The sequence below is a fragment of the Danio aesculapii genome, chromosome 1, assembly GCF_903798145.1.
Source record: "Danio aesculapii chromosome 1, fDanAes4.1, whole genome shotgun sequence".
Lineage (NCBI taxonomy): Eukaryota > Metazoa > Chordata > Actinopteri > Cypriniformes > Danionidae > Danio > Danio aesculapii.
In genome coordinates, this window is record NC_079435.1 from 32,856,077 (window position 1) to 32,881,076 (window position 25,000).

Genomic DNA, 25,000 nt, shown 5'->3' on the forward strand with positions numbered 1-25,000 from the left:
ACATGCCAATTTGCCCATAACAGCTGTCACATATAACGTTGTATATAGTAATAAACACATACATACACTTGTCAATCTGTAGATTGCATTCACTACTTGTATTTTTTTAATACATTTATTATCTGTTTTTTTGTCCTGTGTAATGCTGTTGCACTGTAGAAGCTCTTTCACGAAAACTAATTCCTCGTATGTGTGAACATACCTGGCAATAAAGCTCTTTCTGATTTCTGATTTATTACTTGCATACTTATATTTGTTTGATTAAAAACCTGTTTAGATTTGTCCACCTGTCAGGTTTTGGAAATGTATCACCATATGGGGCAATAGGAAGTGTGTTTGAATATAACTGTTTGAAAATTATTTGTTTTCAACTGTTTTATAACTAGGCTAAAGCTCAGATATGCTTTTCTGAAAGGACATCAGGAAACGCCATGTCATTGTTTGACTACGGGAATGCAGACCTCAATTTCAACTTACAGGTAAAAACCATAGGCCTCTATCATATTAGCGTAGGGACTCCTGAATGACTCCCCATGTAAATTCTTTAAATAAAAAATTAGGTTTAATGTGCATTTATAACATTTTTATAGCAGTTGCTTTTAAAAGCGCATCCAGTGTGCGATACTTTCAACTGTCATGTGCGCACCACAGCAGGCCATATCCGGTGTGCGACCCCCTTACAACCGTACCATGCCCAAGCCTGACCGAACCGTGCTCCAGACCATTTCTTCCAACCAGATCTAGGCTGCACAACCAAACTGCGCCCTGGGTGTGATAAGGAACACTCACACTTCTCAAACAAACTGGAAAATGTCATGGAAACATGTCCAGGCATGGTTCGGATAGCCTAGTGTGAGTACACCCTGAAATTGTTGAGTGTTTTTTGTCATGTTTAAAAGGCGTGTTTGTACATGAATGCATATAATAAAAAAATAACTAAACCAATATAAAAAAAACAATAACTTTAATAAAGTAGGCATAGGGCTGGGTGATTAATCGAAAAACACTCGACACAAAAGTATAAATCAGCCTTTAACGTCTAAGGCTTATTAATACTTTTGCCGCCACTTTGCAGCCACATCTGATTTCTGGTCAAGTAGGACAATGGACCCATTCTTGAGCCTTACTTTCACTAGATTGCTCTATACCAGAGATGCCTTGAGATGGCATATTTTCCATTACATTTAAATTATTTATGTATAATTAATTGTATTAATATTAATTATTTACATTAAAATATTTGTTTACAGAAGAGATGCAAGAAATGCAGTGCTTAAATATTACAGGATGTGCAAGGAGTTATTTTAGTTAGAAGAGATTTGCTTATTTTCTACCTCTAATATAAAAACCACTGAAAATAATTAATTTTGTTTCAAGTGCAAGTTATTTATTTTCACTTTTTTATAAGAAAAAAGTGACTGTTCATTTTAAGCAATGTGGTTTAAATTTCAGTTGTTCAACATTTATGTTCCATAAATAATGCTAGATAGTAGATAGTGTATTTTCTTCAATTTTTTTAATCAAGTAATGCACCCTTCATTCAAAAATCTCTGCCTTGTAATATGTGAGCATATTTACTGTCCAAAACTATGAAGCAAAAAAATTAAATAAGATAAAATATTCGTTCATTAATCATAATTGAGTTAGAGATTGAGATTTAGATTTTAGACCAAATTGCCCAGCCCTAATTAAGCATATATAATACTATTCAATTAAATAATTTCAAAGCCATTTTGAAATTTCATTTTACAAAGGGTGAGCAATCTGAAAAGGATAGTTATTTTCTAAAAACAATAAAGAACAGGTTAAATGTTTTGAAATATTCTGTAAGGTATTTGCCTAATCCAATGATGTTATTAATCAAATCATGCAAAACAGATTATTGTTTGCTAATTCCAATAGGCCTATAGCCAATCTTGTAACCTAATGTAGGCTAAGAGTGAAACCAACAGCAACTATATTCTTTTCTGTCATCCAGTCCTGCACTGCTTTGCAATCGGATCAGAAAAAACTGCATGAAAAATGGTGTCCTATATCTTCAAACAAATGTGTGCATAATTGACAGGGTAAAACTTAATTATGTTACATTTTAAATCTAGAAGTTTATTAGAAAGATATATTGTTAACCTAATATTTTAAATTGCTTTGGGGACAATATGGCATTTGAGATACACTGTTATGAAATATTTAACAGTACATTTATCAGGTAGGCTACAATATGTTTATTTCTTAAAACTGATGCATTTATAGAGCAGCTGTGACTCTACTCGAGCTGGAGCTGAACTCCTGTCGGACAACATCTTCAGGACACTTCGTTCTATCTGACTTGTAAGTAAAATTCACAAAATGCACATTTTAGCCTAAGACTCTTGTTCGTCCCACATAAATAACAAGCATACACTCAGTGCATCACTTAGCGGCATGATACATGAATTCAATTCAATTCACCTTTATTTGTATAGCTCTTTTACAATGTAGATTGTGTCAAAGCAGCTTCACATAAAAGGTCATAGTAAATTGGAACAGTGTAGTTCAGTTTGCAGTGTTTAAGTTCAGTTCAATTAAGCTCAGTTCAGTGTGGTTTAAAAATCACTACTGAGAGTCCAACACTGAAGAGCAAAATCCAATGATGCGCAGCTCTACCAATCCCAAACCATGCAAGTTAGAGGCGACAGTGGAGAGGGAAAAAAAAAATTCACTAATTGGCGAAGTGAAGAAAAAAAACCTTGAGAAAAAACCAGACTCAGTTGGGGCCATGACCATTTTAATTTCTCCACTGGCCAAACGTCTTGTGCAGAGCTGCAGTCTCAGCGGCGGAGGCTGGAAGCTGGCCTCAGCGAAGACTTGTATGTCCCTGGAGCGTCACAGGAATCAGTCTCATGCTCTCCACTCCTCCATGAACACCACAGTAGCTGCTCAGAATACGGCCTGGTCCAGGATATGGAAATCTTGGATCATCTCGTCGTTGGTCTTGGATGGAATCAGTGACTCTGCATAGTTTGAGGGCCTCGGAAAGAGTATCCCCAGGTGGAAATGGAGAATAAAGAGAATAATTAGCATTGCTGCTGTTCATAGTGTACATAAACCAAGATGCAGAAACCTGTTGTGGAAACCCGCTAAGTGATACACTGAGTGTATGCTTTACTAAACAGATAGGTCTTATAATCAAGTTTTGAATTGGGAGAGTGTGTCTGAGCCTTGGACGTTATCAGGAAGGCTATTCCAGAGTTTAGGAGCCATAAATGAGAACGCTCCAACCTTTACTCGACTTTGCTATTCTAGGTACTACCAGAAGCCCTGAGTTTTGAGATCTTAAAGAGCGAGTTGGATTGTAGCGAGACAGAAGGTAGTTAGGTAAACAGGAGCTAGATTATTTAAAGCTTTATATGTAAGAAGCAATATTTTAAATTCAATACGAAACTTAACAGGCAGTCAGTGTAAGGAGGATAAAATTGGGGTGATAGGATCATATTTTCTAGACCTGGTGAGAACTCTGGCAGCTGCATTTTGTACTAATTGAAGTTTGTTAATAGAGGATGCTGGGCAGCCAGCAAACAGTGGCATTACAGTAGTCCAGCCTAGAAGTCATAAAAGCATGGACTATCTTTTCTGCATCTGAGATGGATAGCATACTTCGCAACTTAGCTATATTTCTCAGATGAAAGAAAGCAGTTTTTGTGACATTAGATATATGATTTTCAAAAGTTAAATTGCTGTCTAATATGACACCCCAGATCGTTATAGTAGAGCTAAAGATAACTTTGTATCCCTCTAATTGTAGATATTGAGTTGCAAGATTTGTCTGTGTACAGGATTTAGGCCAATAAGTAATAATTCTGTTTTGTCTGAGTTTAAGAGAAGAAAATTGTTGGTCATCCAGTCTTTAACATCTTTAAGACACTCAGTTAGCTTAGATAGTTCAGACATCTCATCAGATTTAGTTGAAATATATAATTGAGTATCATCTGCACATGAAAAGTTGATCCCATATCTTCAAATAATGTCTCCCAGGGGTTGCATGTAAGATGTAAACAGCAAAGGGGCCTAAAACTAATCCTTGAGGCACCCATACTTTACATTTAGTCAGTTAGCAGACGCTTTATCCAAAGCGACTTACAAATAGGACAAGGAAGCAATTTACATAACTATAAGAGCAGCAGTGAACAGTGCTATAAGACAAGTTTCAGGGTGTAAGTCTAAGAAGGAAAAGCATTAGTAAAAAAAAAATAGTTTATTTTATTTGGAGAGAGAGAGAGAGGAGAGAGAGGAGAGAGAGGAGAGAGAGAGAGAGAGAGAGAGAGAGAGGAGAGAGAGAGAGAGAGAGAGAGAGAGAGAGAGAGAGAGAGAGAGAGAGAGAAGAGAAGAGAGAGAGAGAGAGAGAGGAGAGAGAGAGAGAGAGAGAGAGAGAGAGAGAGGAGAGAGAGAGAGAGAGAGAGAGAGAGAGAGAGAGAGAGAGAGAGAGAGGAGAGAGAGAGGAGAGAGAGAGAGAGAGAGACAGAGAGAGGAGAGAGAGAGAGAGAGAGAGAGAGAGAGAGAGCACAGTTAGTGGTATAGCCAGAGAGGCAGTTGCAGATTAGGAAGGAAAGTGGAGACTGGGCTGACTTGTAAAGGCTATCCATTAATATTCACAAACTGTTAATGGTCAGTTAAGTATGACTTAAACCATGAATGTGCTCCACACAGGTTTCTTTATCTCGTTTATATACACTATGAACAGCAGCTACGCTAATTATTCTCTTTTTTTTCTATTTCCCCCTGGGGATACTCACCTGGAGGCCCTCAGAGTCTATGCAGCGCCACTGATTCGATCCAAGACCAGCGACAAGATGATCCCAAGGTTTCCATATCCTGGACCAGGCCGTATCCTGAGCAGCTACTGTGGTGGTCATGGAGGAGTGGAGAGCAGGAGACTGATTCCTGTGACACTCCAGGGACAGACGAGTCTTCACTGATGTCCAGCTTCCAGTCTCTGACACTTGGACTGCAGCTCTGCACAAAACATTTGGCCAGTGGAGAAATGGTCGTGCCCATCTGAACCTGGTTCTCTCGAGGTTTTTTCTTCACCTTCTCCAATTGGTAAAGTTTTTTCTTCGCCGCTGTCGCCACTAGCTTGCATGGTTTGGAATCTGTGGAGCTGTGCATCGATAGATTTGCTCTTTAGTGTTTGAACCCCCAGTAGTGATTATTAAACCACACTGAACTGAGCTAAACTGAACTGAACTTAAACTTTGAAAAGTGAACTACACTGTTTCAATTGACTATGATCTTTTATGTGAAGCTGCTTTGACATAATCTTCATTGTAAAAGTGCTATACAAATAAAGGTGAATTAAATTGAATTACTTACATCCAAGACAACAACTGAACTTCTCAATATGACTCCTCGCTGCTCCACACAGTGCTCGTTTAAACGGCTTTTCTTATTTTATGCTTGAACAACAAAACGAAAGCTTAGGTCTATTAACTGACTATACTTTGAATGGGTGATGTTTATTTATGAACTAATTTCAAGATCACATGCTTATGATTGACCATGGCTGGTCCTGTATTAACTATTACATTATTTACCAATTAAATTAATTGATGAAATTAATACAAACACACTATAAATAACCAGATTTTTTACCTTAGTTATCTTTGTCTTGAAGACGTACCGTTACTCATAACGCTTACAATAGCAATTCGCTGATCAAACAAACCAACCCATCCATCCATCCATCATGAACAACAGCAACATTGCCCGTGCCAGCTCACAACCATCCAGCTCTGCGAGGCTCCCAACCGGAGCTCAGCAAGAGGCCGCCATATCACCCACTCTACTTTCGCTAGATTTCACCACCACGGATCCCCTTCTTCTTCCTCCTCAAGACAACAAAACACTTCACCTACCTCATCATCGCCTCAGCCACCTCCTTCGTTTACCCAACCAAAATGATCACAGTAATGGAACTTCAGAAACAACTTTCAGACTACAGTATCCATGCTCCATGCACCCTCAACAACCTGGAACTCCTGAAACTGTATTCCAACGCCACATCAGACTCTCACCCTTAACTGACCCCACCTGAAAGAGCAACCACTAAGAAATCCAGCTCCATTCACACTCCATATCCACAAACTTCTCATTCTCAACTATCGCAAGGCAAAAAGAAAAACAAACAGAACCACACCCCTAGATGCACTCCCTCAAGACCACACCTCTAGGAAACCTGGTCCCCACAAGCTACGTCACTCAACATCCACCAATAGGACATTAACCAGGACATTAACAGTTCTCTTAACTTCCGCTCCCAAACCTATCCCCTTTTCCTTGGCCTCCAGCCCTTTTCTTGCTTTTTAACCAGTCCCCACATCCTTTCTGCTTCAGCTACCCACTTTCATCCTAACATTCCTATTCATCCAGTCCTTCCCCAAGCTCAAGTTCAAAATTTGTTATTTTTCTTTACTATTTTAATTTGTTATTTTTGGGGGAAATCCGGGGGAGAGGCATGGCTTCTCAACTGGTAACCTAGAAAGGTCTTTATTTAGTTTTAAGCAGGTAGGTTTAGGGCCGGAGTTGTTTGTTTTGTTTGTTTAATGTTTAGTAATGGCTACTTTTGATTTAGGTGAGTTTTTAAAACAACCAGACTTTGTCGCATTAGCGACGTGTAGAAAAGATGATGTATTTATTATTGCACAACATTTTGAAATATTTGTCTCGAAAACAATGCTTAAAAAAGACTTAAAGGCTTGTTTGGTGGCTGGTTTAATTGAAAAGGGAGCATTACCTTCACATGGTGTTGAAGAATCTGCAGAAGTATTATCAGCTGGTCAAGATGAACCATGTGTGTCACGTGATGCTGTTGTTGAGGCAGTAACGCCACTTGCTGATCTGAGTGAGGTAGGACCGTTTTCCTTGGCAAAATTTGAACCTTTTGTCATTTCGCGAGAGAGAAGTAGAGGCTTATTTTCAGGCGAAAGAATAGCTACTGTATTAAAGTGGCCGCTTGATGTTTGGGCATTAATGTTGCAATGTAAATTGACTGGGAAAGCCCAGGAGGTGTGCGCAGCCCTTCCTTTGGAAGAGAGTTCAAATTATGAGACGGTGAAAAATGCGATTCTTCGAGCATATGAACTGGTGCCTGAACATTATAGACAACGATTCCGTACAACAACAAAAGCTGCATCTCAGACACATGTAGAATTCGTTTGTGAAAAAGCTTTACTTTTGACAGATGGGTGAAGGCCTGTAAAATGCAGGACTATGTTTCTTTGCGTGATTTAGTGCTCATTGAAGAGTTTAAGAATTGTATTACGGAGCGAACTGTTTTCATTTAAATGAACAAAAGGTTACATCTGTTCAACTAGCAGCAGTTTTAGCAGACGAGTATGTTCTATTGCATAAATCTGCCTTTGTGAAACGCCCACTTGATTCTGTTTCATTAAAAGAAAACTCCATTTCTACATGCAATCGAAGTGACCAAAATCCATCTGGTTTTAAATTCGTAAAGAGTGCAGTTATTGCCATAAAACTGGTCGTGTCATTTTAGAGTGTCGGATTTTGAAGCGAAAGCAAGAGCGTTCAGATTCATCACCGACTCCAATTCAAGGCTCTTTATTAGTCGCGTATCCGCCCGCCGCTACTGAAGTTATGGATGCGTGCTTTAAACCGTTTGTGTTTGACGGCTATGTTTCATTGACGGGTCGTGTTGAAGATCAACATGCTGTAAAGATTCCACGTGATACTGGGGGATCTCAGTCATTTATATTGGCCTTTTGATGCTAATTCTGCGTGTGGCACTAGTACGATTGTACAGGAATAGAAATGGGTTTTGTACCCGTTCCTCTTCATCGTTTGTGGGTATCTTCAGATTAGTTTCTGGCTATTTAATGTAGCTATTCGTGCTTCTCTTCCTGTACAAGGAATTCATTTGATTATGGGTAATGACATTGCTGGAGGTAAAGTCATCCCAGTAATTCATATTACAAATACACCCGTTTTTGAGCGGCAGCCTGACGAGTTGGCAGGAAGTTTTCCAAGTGTGTTTGCTGTTAGTGCCGTTACAACTCGGGCATCATGGAAACGATGTCAACTTAGGTGAGTCTATTTTTGCAGAGATTTTTAAGAAGGATGAATTTCCTCAGTCTCTAGAGGCTCCTAATCTTTTAAAAGCTGTACGCCCAAATCCTGATGTGTTTTTACCTATTTCTTGTGAGGTTCTCACTAAAGCTCAGAACAATGATTCCACACTGGCGAAGTGTCGTTTGAGTGCTGATGGTAATTTGTCACCATGTAACCAGTTTTACTGGAATTACACTGTTTTAATGCGTCGCTGGAGTCCTCGTCCGTGGAGTGATGATGTGCAGGATGATTGGAATGTAGTTCATCAGATTGTGGTGCCTTCTCAATTTAGACAGCAGATTTTGAATTTAGCTCACGACCATCCGTGGTCCGGACATCTGGGCGTAAATAAAACCAATAATAGGGTGCTGCAACATTTTTTCTGGCCAGGTTTAAAAGCTGATGTTTCCCAGCATTGTAAAGTCTGTCATACCTGCCAGGTTATGGGGAAACCAAATCAAATTGTCCCCCCCCGCTCCGCTCCATCCCATACCGGCTGTTGGCGAACCATTTAAGCGCGTGCTTGTTGACTGCGTTGGACCACTTCCACGCACGAAAACTGGTTGTCAGTATAATTCTCACGATTATGGCACCGCTACGCGATTTCCGGAAACAGTACCAGTTGCGAAAATATTACTGCTAGATCTGTTACTAAAGCTTTGATCGATTCTTACACTACTTTTGGAGTACCGCGCGAATTGTTCAAACCGATCAAGGTTTGAATTTTTTGTCTAAAGTCTTTAAAAATGTTTTGAAGACTTTAGGAGTGTCTCACGTAGTGTCCAGTGCTTATCATCCAGAGTCACAGGGTGCTCTGGAGCAATGGCACCAGACGCTAAAATCTGCCCTGCGTAAGTATTGTCTGGAAACTGAGAATGAGTGGGATGATGGGGTCCCTCTTGTTTTATTTGCACTATGTGAAGCACGACAGGAATCACTAGGTTTTAGCCCTTCCTAATTAATTTTCGGCTATAATATCCGAGGACCGTAAAAGGTTTTAAAGGATGAGTTTTTTTCAACTGGTCCATCTGAGAAAAGCAATGTGCTTGATTTTTATTCACGTACCCGTGAGCGTTTAAACCATGCTTGTGAGGTAGCGAAGAAGGCTACTGTCACAAAAGAAAATGAAGCGTTGCTTTGATAAGAGAGCTGTTTCACGTGAGTTTAAGCCTAATGAGAAAGTTCTTGTAATGCTTCCTTCACCTGGTTCTGATTTAGCTGCATGTTTCACTGGTCCATATGTGATCAAAAGTAAAATCAGCGATACAGATTATGTGATCCATACACCTGACCGCTGCCGAAAGACTGCCGTTTATGTCCATGTAAATATGTTAAAACCATATTGTGTTCTGCTGATAATCCTAAAAAAGAAAACAGTTTCTTCTGACAGCAAGCAGGAAAAAGAATCTGAGCGAGTGTCCATGCTGTCCCGTACTCTGGAGCTTGAGGAGGAAGATGACGGCTTGAGCGTCTCCGCGGAGATGTTGAATGGTGGGTGTTTAAAAAATTCTGAACTTCAAAAAACATTATCTCCTGAATTGTCTTATCTGCCTAGTGACCAACGAAAGGATGTGATCGATTTAGTGAGGAGTTTTCCTGAACTGTTCAATGATGTGCCATCTGGCACTACAGTCCTCCAGCATGATATTGTGGTGGGCAGCGCCAGTCCCATTAAACAGCATGCGTATCGCTGTCCTATAGGTAAGTGGGAGATCATGAAGCGTGAAGTGCAGTATTTGATCGAAAATGTCTTTGCTAAAAAGAGCACCAATCCTTGGAGTTCACCATGCATATTAATTCCAAAAGCGGACGGGTCGTTTCGATTTTGTACTGATTTTCGAAAGGTGAATTCTGTGACCGTACCGGATGCTTTTCCGTTACCATTGATATATGATTGTGTAGATAATATCGGTAGTGCTCAATACATCACAAAATTAGATCTTTTAAGGGTTATTGGCAAGTCAGGTTGACTGAACGCACTTCGGATATATCTGCCTTCGTGACCCCTGATACTTTTCTTCAATATACGCGGATGGCATTTGGTCTACGAAACGCACCAGCTACGTTTCAATGACTAATGTCTATTGTTCTCGGTGACATTTCAAATTGTAACGTCTATCTGGATGACGTTGTCATTTATTCTTCTAGTTGGACTGACCACATTTCAACCCTGCGTGAAGTGTTTCGTCGCTTATCTTCTGCCTCTTTAACTTTAAATCTTGCAAAGTGGGACTTTGCAAAAGCTTTAGTTATATACCTCGCAAACAGTTGGGAGTGGTAAAGTATGCCCAGTGAATGCTAAAGTGAATGCAATCCTTTCGTATCCTGTTCCTACTACTCGTAAAGAATTGAGACGCTTTCTTGGAATGATCGGGTACTATATGTGTTTTTGTAAGAACTTCTCAGCCGTGGTAGCTCCGCTTACAAAATTGTGTAGCTCTATAATTGCATTTATCGTGACTAATGATTGTCAGAATGCGTTTTTGTGTGCCAAGTCTCTCCTTTGTAGTGCACCTGTCTTGTCTGCCCCTGCTGTGGATCGACCGTTTAAGTTAGAGGTGGATGCCAGCGAGACTGGAGTTGGAGCTGTCCTGCTTCAGGATGGTGCTGATGGTATCACTCACCCAGTGTCTTATTTCTCTGCGAAATTTAATCGCCATCAACTTAATTATTCTGTCATAGAAAAAGAGACCCTGGCGATGTTGCTTGCCTTGCAACATTTTCATGTGTATGTTGGCTGCAGTTCTACTCCTGTGATGGTCTATACCGACCACAATCCACTGGTTTTCTTAAATAAGATGTATAATCATAATCAGAGATTAATGCGCTGGGCGTTAATGGCCCAACGTTATAACCTCGAGATCCAGCATAAAAAGGGGTGTGACAATGTTGTTGCTGATGCCCTTTCACGAGGGTAAAATTTTAAAAGGTAATAGTTTTTTTTTGTCATTTATTCTTGTTGGCTTTTTGATGCTTCACCCAGAATCCTCTCCCTTTAGGAGATAGGATTCTTCTTTTAGGTGGGGGAGTGTTACGGCTGTTGCCTGTCTGTGTTTGTGCTTGCATGTGTGTCATGACGTCACTCACTGTTTGTTTCCTAGAGTCTGCCTTTTCGCACCTGCGGTGAGTTGCGCTCATTGAAAATTGCCTATAAATATGGACCAACACTGAGCGGAGAGAGAGAGGAGACTTCACAGCCAGCCATCAAGCTTTTATTTTCTTTAATTGACTGTTTTGTTTTCCTTAAGTCTTACTTTGATCTGCTTTGTTAATTGTTGGGTTGTTTAGTCTTTGGTTAGTGTTGTATATTTGTTGGAAAAAGTTTTTGATTCTTTATTTATTCTTTCTTAGTTGTTACACATGATTTGTTTGATTGTTTTAGTTGTAATAAATTTATGAATTTAGACCACTTAGTTCGTGATTACTCTTTATGTTGCGTTCCCTTTAAGGATTAATTCTTTTGTTGATTAAAAAAAAGGGTTCGTAACATAAATTCGTAACACCACAAGAAACCAGATCCTTTCAGGTGCCAACATTGATCTCATCACTCTCCTGTCAACCATTACACCTCCCATGGCAGAGCGTCCGGTAGATTGCGGCGAGTTTACACTTACCCTTAAACAATCCTCCAGCACCCAATCCTGTATACTGTCACTAGCTGAATTTAATGTCACCTTCGCTAGACTGTTATCATCTGTTCCGTTTTCCCCCATAGAAGGTGCGAGTTAAATGACTATTTAGTCATCATCACTGAGCTCGTGCTGTCCTACAAGGGAAACACACTTCTACACGTACCATAAACTCTTCTTCGCCAAGTGTGCCATCCGTGTGACTCAGTGAAATCAGTGTCCTTACTGGGGGGGCTTTGAACACTGGTCTCCACAATCCAGTCTTTTTAGGTTGCCACAATCTGTCCTCTGCGTTCTGCTGTTCCAGCCTTCACCCCACTTACCTCCAGTCCTAACATCATTCCCACTTCCGATTTAGCTCAACCTACCCCTAAATCTACCAGCTACGTCCCTAAATTTCAAATTTCAGGTCAAGCCCACAGATTTCACTCAGGCTTTTCAGCTCTTCCTTCCTACAACCTCTTCTGCCCAAATCTACAATCAGTGACCACAGAACCCAAAACAGTCGACCAATTAATAAAAAAAGAAATTGATATTTTCTTGATTGGGCCATTCTCTGCTCCGCTGTTCAGCGTTTTCCAACATCAGTCCAATAGGCATTGTTACCCGAAAATTTTCTGGAAAAAAACACCTAATTATCGACCTCTCTTCTCCACACAACTCCACCTTTCCTAGCATTACCAGCGCTCACTAAAATTGACATCACATCCGCATTCAAAATCTAAACACCTAGCAATCACTGAAAAGGTTTTCGCTGATCTTGGAATTCCTCTCACAGAAGAGAAAAATTTCTGGACCCAATACTTCCATCGAATTTCTGAGCATTAACCTAGATTTGAAAAAATTTTGAGCATCCCACCCTAAAGAGAAAATCAACCGCATCATATCTCTATCCCTAATATTTCTCAAGAAACAAAATGCATAAAACATGAACTTCTCTCCATTCTCGGACATTTAAATTTTGTCGTGCGCATTATCCCCCAAGGTCACCCTTTTTTATGCACCTTCTTCAGCTCTCCACTCCAGTTCACAGTCTAGAAGACACCATTCTTCTTTCCAGCTAATTTACTAATTAACACCCTATTATAAAACTTTAGGAAAATATCAATGTAACCCAAAGTGAAGCATTTGTCTGGGTTATGGTGTCATTCCTGCAATGCTCTATTATTATTTGACAAACAACCAGCCAATGAGCATTGGAATAGAATATTCGTAATATAACAGATCAGTAGGATTATTTACATGCACATTCATAAATAGTCACCTGACCTTGGTGATTCCTTTGAAGCCTGTTGTTGTAGTATTATTGACTTCTCTGTTTTAGATTTCCTTCCTCTGCGCTTCAGTAACATAATTGATGTACCTAATTAAAAACAGAGACACACCACATCCATAAATATTGATATGCTGCTTGACTAGACATAAAAACAAAATTCAAGAGGTTTCAAAAGGCAATCAATACCTGCTGATAAAAAATCTAAACCAGGACCGCCTGCAGTTGGGCTTGAATTTTCTGTATCAGAGTCTTGTTCAGCATCACTCTGTTAAAACCAAATCAAATATTTTAATTGTCAATGTCATGGACATGTGACCTAATCACAACCACCAGCAAAGTACAAATGTTTTTACCTTTCTCTTCCTTCCTCTTTTAGCTTTGGCAGAGACATTTGTCGAATCTTTCTGTGATGGGTCCTGGAGACAAACAAACAAACAAACAAATAAAGGCATGACCCATTTTAAGGCATATTATGCTACATTTAAAGCCACATTCTATACTCCACAGTACATACTACTTCACTATTCACCACAGAAAATGCACTGAAAATTTTGTTATTTCGAAAACTATGGATTGAAGCAGAAGATTCTGGTTTATGTTTGGGATTTTGGAAATCATTTAATTTTTTCCTCAACACATCATGAATTTTGGACTTTATGGCTCCGTGAACTTCCTATGCTGAAGTTCCTATGTAAAGTGTTTGTTTAGGCATAAAAAAAATCTAAAAAGTTACAGATCTCAAAGTCCACTCAAAAGGAGATTTTTTTTTTTTACTTAAACTTTGTGTGTTTTTAGTAAACATGGTTACCAACAATGGTAATAACAGTATTCTCAGTATTCTTAGTTCAATGTGTATAGCATGGTTGATAACAATATGAAACAATTAAAAAATTACAAATTATATATATGCACACACACACAAACAAACTCACATACACAGACATCTACATACATACAGACATACAAAAACCGCTAAGTATATAAGTATATAAATGTGAAAACTTTATACAAAACAGTATATATACATATTTTTTTAATAAACAAGCAAAATAGCCATATGTAATATCTTATTTACACAAGGGCATGTGATTTCTGTCTCTACATGGTCGCGATTACAAATTTCTGCTCTCTGAATCGCACACTGTGGAGTTCTACATAGCCACTCTCTGCTGTATGAAAATGAGAGTGTGCGTGCCACATCTGACAGAACCGAAGATGCACGTGTGTTTCCATATATTAAGCATAGCCTACAGCAGCCACAACACAAGTAAATGATGTGTGGGGGTGTAAGCGATCAATGCGCTCACGTCACAGCAGCTAAAATATATACAGATGCGATGGGACCTCAGTTTAGTTTATTGGTGTGACTCGAGCGAGTGATGTTCTCTTTGTTGCAAGTGCAGCCATTGTATCTCCAGTGTTTTGAGCTGCTGTGATGCGTTTGCCCCTATCTAGCATCTCATCCAACCTTATGACCTCTCCTGAAAGCTCTGTGAGCCTCCCGCAAATTTATACCGGACATGTGATCCCCAAAAATGAGTTCAAATACTCATAAATCATGGCGATGAGATGGAATCAGCAAGAGAACAGATTGCGAGAGGCACAGTGATGGTCTAAGCATTACATTTGTTAGGTTAAATGAATAGAGCAGTAAAGATATCGCAAGTGCAAATCCCTTCCTCCAATAGTTGGAGACGAGCAAAATATTTGAATGGACTTGCATGTATTTAGGCCTTTAACATATATAACAACTGAAAGTTCTGTTTTGACAATATTGCAAGTTCACTAAAAGCTGGCTGGAATAATTAGATAAATAAAACTTAATTTATTTTTTAACATTAATATTTAATAATATACATTCTTGTAATACACTCATTGCTATAAGGCCTATTTTCTTTTAGTAAAGAAGTATTAGATTTAAAGGTGTGCATTTTAACTTCTTATGCACCAAATGTGAGCTCCAAAATTTTTCTTAATTGAGACATGTTGAATTCTTTCATTGTTTGCAATGTTTCCAAATTGCACTGTAATTTTTCATAACAATTTTTATATCTGTGTCATATTTTCTGTGGCAGTTCATTCCGCTGTGGCAACCCCTGATAAATAAGGCACTAAGCCAGAGTAAAATGAATGGATGCATTTTTTTCTGTAAAGCTGCTTCTCGCCATGACACATTCAAACCTAAATGGTTATAAGAGATGTGTTTAAGGTACTATATGCAGCATCCTTGGTTTATTCTCTTAGGTAAGGCAAGATCTTCTCTTAAGGTTCATACTTAGAGGGAAAATGTGCCTTATCCATTATGAAGTGTGAAGCATTAGAATCAGTACTCTGTATCAGCCGATCACCATGACAAGGAATCAGTACTCTCGGCTGCAAAAATCCTGATCGGAGCATCCCTAGCTTTGATCCAACTTGTCTGTCAGAGAAGCAATACTCCCCCTGTCTGTACAAGACTGATCTTGGCAAGTCAGTAAATACACCCTAAAGAAAAAGAAGCATACTTAAGTAAAGGTCAAGTATAAAAGTGTTCTTTATTAAGAAAGTATATTAATATCAAAGTACTAGTAGTGTGCTTGAAATGTTCTTCCAAAAGCCCATTAAGATACATTGCAGTGACTAAAGCAGCACACTTTGTGGATAAAAAAAGATAAAAAAATAAATGTTAATATTTAGCTTGTGCGGTTGTACAGTTCAAATAATTGTTCAGTTTTTTACTGCTGTCATTAAAAGAAACAAATTAACACCATGACTCCTTGTGTCAGTGTCAGTCTGAACAGCCGTGCCATGCCCTGCCGCACTCATATCTGACTCATATTCAGCAAGCTGTCTCTCTCAGTGGCTGCTTGGGGAAGGGGCATGACAGTACTGAAACGCAGTCTAAGGGTGCACTCACACATGGTACAGTTGCCTCAAACCGCGCCGAAGTGCGTTTGTGCTCTCTCCACTCTCCCCCGAGAGTAGTAAATAGCACACTATGGCAACATAAAGATGTAGTTAGAAACTATATTCTAATTTATGTAATGTGTGTGTTTGGTTATATTCATGGTGGAGTAGTTAGAATACTATGCCTTTACAAAATAAGATATCTAAACCTTCAAGTATTCAATTATCTTCATTTTATGTAATACCAAATGTATTTAGTGTCTAATTAAGCATCTGTCACTTTCTGAATTGCTGATGTATGTCACATGATTGTATCTCACAATGCTATGTGACAGTTTAAGCAAAAGTGAATCTAATTCAGCAAACATGTTTATTGGTGCAAATGAAATGTAAACTCAAAGGATTATAAGGTTTCCCTGGGGAAGGTTATCAGAGCCCTCAAGGTGGTAACCTTTCAAGATCTATAAGATGAGAGACACACCCTCAAGGGCCAACTCCAAGTCACTCTAAAAGGCACATCCATGGGTCCCAACTGTGAGGATGCCCTCCCAACAGGGACACAAGCTTCCCCCTTGGCAAACATACTTCGAATCAACTGACTCTTTAAACATTGTTTGCCACTTCTAGAACAAACTCGCCTGGAACCATCAAACTCACCTAGAAATTATAAGCAAGGCCAAACTCAGACCAAAGCAAGCTATTTTATTTATTTTGATATTACAACAGACATAAACTGCTAGAAGATCAGCCATGCAGACTGTCTCCCTAACTAACTCTCTTAATCTCTCCAGAACATGCATTTTGTAAATAGATGTATAGTATCTGTACATTTTCATGATCATTACTAAATGTTTGTGTCTATGTGGATTGCTTGTTTTCACACACAGAATGAGTGTTACTTTAACTCACAGATAAAGCTGCAGGTTGTACTAATCTGTTAACTTAGTCAAATTAATCTTTTTCAAGGTCAGAAAAATTACTTGATCTTTGAATTGATATACTGTTAAATTGAAAGCTCAACAGACGAGCAGATAAGTTTATTGTCATTTGAATTCTCCTACAATTAATCAGTCAATCATATTATTTCTAATTAAAAAATAACGACGTAATTATATGGTCTAATTTATCTACAAATCATAAAGCAATATATCAGCTAACCAATCACAACATATTTAGTTGTCTTGTATTCATACCAGCAATCTTTTTTTATTCAATGCAGTCTTCTCTCCTTAACAGGTCAAAAAAGATTGTATACTTCCCCATTTTCATTGTTGCAATAATTCTCTTTTGCACATGAATCAACCCACCAAACATCTGCACCACACTATACCATAAAAGTACATACTTCATCTTTAACAAGTCTCTGATCAGAAACGTCCATGTCACCACCATCTTCCTTTTCAATGTCCTCCTCCTCCAGCCCCTCACTGTGAGCAATCTGCATGAGTTTAAACACATGGGCTCAACATGCAGAAGATTAATAAGCAAATTTATGTCATTAATAAATACCAGTCTACATGTGAAAAATCAGAGATTTGTTTTTTTTTTGTGATGAATACAGAGATGAATGGAGACATACTTGAGCTGACTTTGTCCTCTTCTCATCATCTCCCTCTTCATTGCTGCTCAAATCTTTAACTGAAACTTCTCCAGCCTTTGTTACCTGAAAAAGGAATAAAGTATTTGGAATAAACTGTTAACCGTTTTGCAATACAACAAAAGAAAATGGAGTATCAAGTCCTTTCAACAGGTTGTGAAACTCTAAATACCATCTACAGTTGTTACTGATCTAGACTGGCAGAGCTAAAAATCATTCACACTGATTACACTCACTATATATTCCCTCCAGTCTCATTTAAATGTTGTGTGCAATTCAGAGTGTGCTTCTTGTTTTCCCTGATGTTTGTGCTTTTGTTTCTGGACTGTTTCACTGTATGTGATTGTTAGCTGCCTGCCTCAACCCTTTCGTCTGTTTTCTGGATTGCGCTCTGTGGATTACCCATTATATTGTTGTTTGTTCCCACTTTGATCTCTGCCTGCCTGACCATTCTCAATATCACTGCAAGTGGAACTTGACCTCCGTTGCCACATCCTCATAATTACAATATCACTCACTGTCTTTGTTCAATTAAGAATTGTTTCATACAGCATTTGTTGGTTTGATTTCATGCTGACAATGTTGGAATATTTGCCCCGGTATGTTGCTTTATAATGCCTACTCTTTTGCATATATGGATAATTTGAAAAGTTTTCCCCCCAGTCATGATGTCTGCAGACAGTACACAGGAAAGAAAAATTAAAAAAATTCCTCCAATGAAAAATATTTGTTTAGTAGTAATAATCTTACTCAGTTAATTAATGAAACCACTAGAGTTAATATAAATTCCTCCACTTTGCTTGACTGGATATTGGTCACTAATTCTGAAAAAATTGTTAAATCTGGTGTAATTTCTGACTGTCTGAGTGACCATCCCATTATATTCTGCATTTGGAAAATAAAAAATAACCCCATCTTCCTCCTAAATATATCCCAATCAGGCAATATAAGAATATAAATTTTTTTATGATCTTGAATCAATTATTTGGTATAGACTTAAGTTAATTCCAACAGTTGAGGTTACAGCCTCTTTGCATTATGCTTTCGCATGCCGATAATGTGAAGAATTTTAAAAACAGTGACGCTGCTATACTTTGGCTCGGAGTGGCTGTAGCTCAATCAGAGATTTGAACAGCCCTGTTTAGTCCCCACTAAGGGTGACCAGATGCCCTGTTTTTTTCCAGAGAAGTCCCTTATTTCAGCTCTGAAAGAACGATGCAGTCAAAGGTAGGCTAACCAAGTGCATCGTAGAACAAAAAATAAAATACAAGCAGTATCTGTTATTAACGTGCAGTAAGAGAAGCTGAGATAGACGGAATCAAGCTGTATAATCGACTCATAACTGAAGCACTGTCTTGGCCACACGCCCATGTAATCCTTCCCTCAAATAATATAACTGAGACAGTATGTGACCAAATTAAATAGTCTACACAACAGTTATCAAAAAGTTTATCGTTGCAGAGTATCTATCTCAAGTAAATACTTGGTTTAAGTCTAACTGAACCAGTTAGAAAGCTAACTTTTGAATTAATGAATTTCCCCTTTTATAAAAATGACAGTAATAATCCGGAGCAATGAAATATTGGTGCTGGTTTTCATCAGACAATATATCTGAGAAAAAAGAAAACATGCTAAGCTTACTGTAATTGACTCAATGGGAAATTAGAAGCATGGCTTTTAAATATATTTTAGGGATTTCTGCTCAGCTAAAGTTTAAACTTAACTTTTTAAAGATAACCCTATTAAAAGTATTGCAAAGCACACATTTAGGAAGTATTGCAAATGTGCGTGTGTGTGTGTGTGTATATATATATATATTTTTTTTTGCTGGTTTGGCAGCCTGTTTAAAATTTGAAGTTCATGCGATTAATTTCGTTTGCTTGTATGCCTACTTTTTTTTATTTATAACAATCAAATGTAAATCACCACTTTTCAAGGTCATGCCACAGCATCTCAATTGGATTCAGGCCACTCCAAAGTCTTAATTTTGCTTAGTTTTTTCAGCCATTCAGAAGTGGACTTGATGGTGTGCTTTGGATCATTGTCCTATTGCCAAACTAACAGATGGCCGGACATTTTCCTTCAAGATATTTTGATACAATGATACAAAATGCATGATTCCATTTATCACAGATAGTCAACACCACATTTTACTGTTGCTATGATGTTCTTTTTCTGAAATGAGGAGTTACTTTTATGCCACAAATATTGGGACATAATGGACACGTTCCATAATGTTCAGCAATATTTTCCCAAAGGTGTTGGGATCACAAAATGTTTTTTTGGCAAAACTGAGACAAGCTGTTCAGCAGTGGTTTTTGCCATGCAAACCATTTTTGCCCAGTCTTTCTCATGATGGAGTCATGAACACTCACCTTAATTGAGGCAAGTGAGGCCTGCAGTAATTTGGATGTTGTTGTGGGTCTTCTGTGACCTCTTGGATGAGTTGTTGCTATGCTGTTGAGGTAATTTTGGTCGGCTGGCCATTTCTGGGAAGGTTTTCCACTGTTCTTTTTTTTGCTCTCACTGTAGTTGGCTGCAGTTCTAAATAATGACTTTATAACTTTTTTCTAAACTGGAAGATCGCAATTATTTTCTTTCTCATTAGTTTTTGAATTTTGGATATCAGCATTCTCTAGATTTTGAGAATCTTGTGGTCTAATTCACTTTGTCAGGCAGGTCCTATTGAATTGATTTCTTGATTGTAAACTGGTGTAGCAGAAATTAGGCCAGGGTTTGGCTAGAAATTGAACATTTTGTTTTTCCTTAATAATTTAAACTGCATGATGTGTTTATTTGTGTTATATTGTATAAAAATTTTAATTTGTTTGATGATCTGAAATATTAAAGCGTGACAAACATGCAAAAAAATAAGAATTCAGTAAGAGGCAAACACATTTTCACACCACAGTATTTGTCGAATGCTTAACACTTATGTGAGTATTACATTTGTGTATTGTTATGTTTGATGGTTTCTTTGTCTATTTTTTTACCCTCCTCTCTGCTTGTTTAGTCTTTAGGTTTCTTATTGGTTTACCATTCTGTTCATCATCATTATGACGAAGTCGGTTCCACCAATCCCAGGACGAGCCGCCAGGATTTAAAGCCCTGACAGACCAGTGTGTGATGTGCGCTCTGCCTTGGCGAACCGTTTGTGCTCCACGCAGTTTGATTGTGCTATGCTTCGGCTGTTTAGTGATTTATTATCTCAGTTTACTGTGGTAATTCGAGTTTGCTTGTTGAACTTCGTTGGCTTTAAGTAACATAATGTGATGGTTGTTGTGTGGTTCTAAACTTTGACCGATTTATCCGGTTTGTTTTAGTTTAGATTGATGTTTTGTTAGATTAGTTTGAGTGTTTTGCCAGCTGTGTATTTTGAGTTTTGTAGCTTTAATTAGTTTTAGTTCGAGTGTCGTATACACTAAAGATTGCGGTGTTTATTTGTATTTATTTTTGACGCCTAGTTTAGACTTTAGTTTTAAGGATCATTTTGTTTTGTTAATTTCTTTGATTTGGCTTACACTCGTTGTTTTTGTTTAAAGATAATTATTAATGTTTGTTTGTTTCTTTTCCTCTCCAATTCCTGTTCAATTTTCAACTATTGAGTAAAAAGCTTAAATAGAGAATTAATTCTTGCCTCATCCTTGATCTGTCGCATACATTACACCTGTCTCACTTAAATGTTACAGCATCCCACTAACATCTTTAAAAAACGTAACATTTAATTGGTGGCAGCGGTGGGATTATATTTAAATTAATCTTTTTATGGGATGAAGTGAGACGATGTGTGTGTGACGGCGGATCAATTTTGAGTTTTGACTAAACTGAGATAAGTGATTGCATGGAGTTTTAGAGCATAATATTAGTATGGCTGAGTTTGATTTAAACAGTTTCGTTAGTGCACCATCTATTGAACAATTAGATACCTTTAGAAAAGATGATTTATTAAAAGTTGCTGAGCATTTCCAAATTAAAATTAGTAGACAACAGTTAAAGCGTGAAATAAAAGGAGTCATTGTCCGACACTTGAAGGAGCTGGGTTTATTGGTGCTGGCTGAGAGCTCACCTGGCGTTGATTATGTGTCTGCTCACACAGGTGCGGGGGAAGCGAGCGAAACAGCTGTGGTGGAAGGCTCCGAAGCTAAAGCTGTTTTGCTGCCCTTCGACCCTTTTTCACCCACTGAGGTTGAATCTGGAGGTGAGGTGCGCCTCAAAAGTCGCATTGTTGAATTTGCAAGAGAAAAAGGTATATTGTTTGACAAGTGGTGCACAGCGAACAAAGTTTCTGATTTTCAAGCGTTACATGAATTAATTCTCTTGGAGGAGTTCAAGAATTGTATTCCGGAGCGTGTTGTGATATATCTTAATGAACAGAAAGTAACTTCTCTGGCTCAAGCCTCTGTTTCTGCTGACGAATTTGCATTAACTCATAAAAATGTTTTTTTCTGTCAGCTCGTACTGAGAAAACTTCTGTTTCATTCGTTGAAAAAGATCAGTCTCGTTTGAAAATTAAAAATGCACAAATTCGAGAGGTAAGGGAGTGTTATTATTGCCACAAAACTGGGCACGTTATTGCTGATTGTTCTGTGTTGAAGCGCAAGCAGCAAAGAGCCGGCACTAAAAGTGTTGCGTTTGTAAAACCAGTTGGTGTGGAAAGTCGTGAGACTTTTGATGTTGGTTATCAACATTTCCTTTTGGAAGGATTGATATCTAATGATGACAAGCCTGAAAATCAGATAAGGGTAAAAATGCTTCGTGACACTGGAGCAGGTTATTCTTTTGTTACATCTGATGCGTTATCTTTGGAAAACACTTTTTGTGGTAGCTATGTGCTTGTTTGAGGGATCGAGATGAGCACAATCAAAGTCCCTGTTCATCAGATTTATTTAAAATCTGATTTGTTTACCGGCCTGGTTAAAGTTGGGGTATGTGAAAATCTGCCTGTGAGAGGGGTTGATTTTATTCTTGGGAATGACATAGCTGGTGGGAGAGTTATGCCATTGCTTGAGGTTTGTGATAAACCTGACTTTTCTGTATCCACTGATGAGCTGTCAGGAGAGTTTCCTGAAGTGTTTTCCGTTTGTGCAATTACACGCGCACAGACTCGTAAATTTGATGATGCAGATGATTTGATTTCAACATTTATGGCTCCTACTATGCTGAATGACGAGTGATTAATGATTAATCCTGGTAAATCTGATGAAAAATCTAAAATGCCAAATGTAGAGAAGATACAATTACATGTGACTCGAGACAACCTGATTGCTGCTCAGAAAGATGATTTTTCTTTGCTTAAATATTTTTCTTCTGTTGTTACAGCAGATGTGGCGCATGAAAGAAAAATCGCTTTCTATTTAGAGTACTCCGTTCTCTAAATGCGTAGATGGTGTCCTGATACATCTGAAGCTGAATGCCATGGGGCAAGTCAAATTGTCGTTCCTACATGTTATCGGCAAACTGTTCTTTCGCTTGCTCATGATCATGATTTTTCCGGACATCTAGGAATTATGAAAACTTATCACCGGATATTAAAACACTTCTTTTGGCCTCGACTAAAGACTGACGTGACAAAGCATTGTAAAACCTGTAAGGCGTGTCAATTTTCAGGCAAACCAAACCAGACTATTCCAAAAGCTCCACTGAGACCTATTCCGGCTTCAGGTGAGCCATTTGAGCATGTTCTGATTGACTGTGTGGGTCCTTTGCCTAAAACAAAAGCTGGCAATCAATATTTACTGACTGTCATGTGTGCAGCAATGCGTTTTCCTGAAGCGTTTCCGCTGAGGAAAATAACTGCTTCAGTAGTGATTAAATCACTGGTAAAGTTCTTTTTTTTATTTGGACTACCCAAAGTTGTGCAGTCTGATAGAGGAACGAATTTTATGTCTAATCTATTTGAACAAGTGTTAAAAACTCTAAAAATTTCCCACAGAACTTCAAGTGCATACCATCCAGAAAGTCAGGGAGCCTTGGAACGGTTTCATCAGACTTTAAAATCAATGCTCAGAAAATACTGGTTTGAAACTGGTAAAGACTGGGATGAGGGGACACCTCTAGTTTTATTTGCTGTGAGGGAAGCAGTGCAGGAAAGTTTAGGATTTAGCCCGGCAGATCTTGTGTACGCGCATTCAATTCGAGGCCCAATAAAGATGCTGAAAGAGGATATGTTATCTCAGGAGACTAGTGACAAAACTAATGTGCTTGATTACGTAAGTAGATTTCGTGAACGTCTTCACAATGCTTGCTCTGCTGCAAAAGAAGCCTTAGTGAGTGCACAAATAACAATGAAATCTCACTTTGATCGGAAAACTGTTGTGCGTGATTTTAAAGAAGGCGATAAAGTGCTGGTTTTACTGCCTGTTGTTGGCTCTTCACTGTCTTCACGTTTTTCGGGACCGTACGAGGTAAGTAAAAAATTGAGTAGCACCGATTATGTAATTGGTACTCCAGATCCCCGCAAGAAAACTCGCGTTTGTCATGTAAACATGCTGAAAACTTATTATGTTCGAGAATCATCTGATAATGAAGCAAAATTAGACCAGCCGCTCTCTAATGCACCTGTTACTTCTTTGGTCTGTGATGTAATTTCTGATCACGAAGACGATGGCGTGAAAGTTAGACACACGTACCAACAATGTGCACGGTTTAAAAACTCTGAAATCCTGGCTGATTTAAACTCTTCCCTGTTTCACCTATCTAATATTCAGAGATGTGATATTAAAGCACTAATAGAGGCATTTCCTTTACTTTTTCGTGACGTTCCTTCTTGCACTACAGTATTACAACATGCTATTGATGTGGGTAATTCAGTCCCTGTGAAACAACATCCGTACAGAGTTAATGCCGTGAAACGTTCTGTGATGCAAACCGAAGTAAAATACCTGCTTGAGAATGGTTTAGCAAAGCCAAGCTGCAGCCCATGGAGTTCTCCATGTCTACTTGTGACTAAAAGTGACGGTTCAGCGCGATTTTGTACAGACTATCGTAAGGTAAATGCTCTGACTGTACCTGATTGTTTTCCATTACCGCGCATGGAAGATTGCGTAGACACACTTGGAACTGCTAAATTTGTCAGTAAATTGGATTTACTTAAGGGTTACTGGCAAATACCGTTAACTGATCGCGCATCGGATATCTCTGCTTTCGTCACTTCTGATGACTTCATGCAGTATTGCGTCATGGCGTTCGGTATGCGTAACACACCGTCAACATTCCAACGACTCATCAACACTGTGCTTATGGGAGTGCGTAATTGTAATGCATATCTAGATGGTCTTGTGATTTATTCCACTGACTGGTCAGAACACGTTTCAACGCTTCGTGATGTGTTTATGCGCCTTGAGAAAGCATCGTTAACTTTGAATCTTGCCAAGTGCGATTTCGGGAAAGCCACAATAACGTATTTGGGTAGAGAAGTGGGACAAGGACAAGTAAAACCTATTGAAGCGAAAGTGAGTGCGATTTCTGAGTTTCCCATACCTACTACATGCAAGGAGTTGCGTAGATCCTTGG

At 38.6% G+C, this 25,000-nt stretch overlaps 1 protein-coding gene across 1 annotated transcript in view; it reads right to left on the minus strand.

Annotated features, from left to right (window-relative positions):
* Nucleotides 1-25,000, minus strand: part of psip1a (PC4 and SFRS1 interacting protein 1a) — a 50,848-nt gene that overhangs the window by 22,446 nt on the left and 3,402 nt on the right. The window contains exons 4-8 of the mRNA XM_056453332.1: nt 17,471-17,554; nt 17,237-17,329; nt 13,359-13,421; nt 13,192-13,270; nt 12,999-13,092 (exon numbers count right to left, since the gene is read on the minus strand). Coding sequence (XP_056309307.1) covers nt 12,999-13,092; nt 13,192-13,270; nt 13,359-13,421; nt 17,237-17,329; nt 17,471-17,554 — 413 coding nt within the window. The remainder of the gene's footprint in view (nt 1-12,998; nt 13,093-13,191; nt 13,271-13,358; nt 13,422-17,236; nt 17,330-17,470; nt 17,555-25,000) is intronic.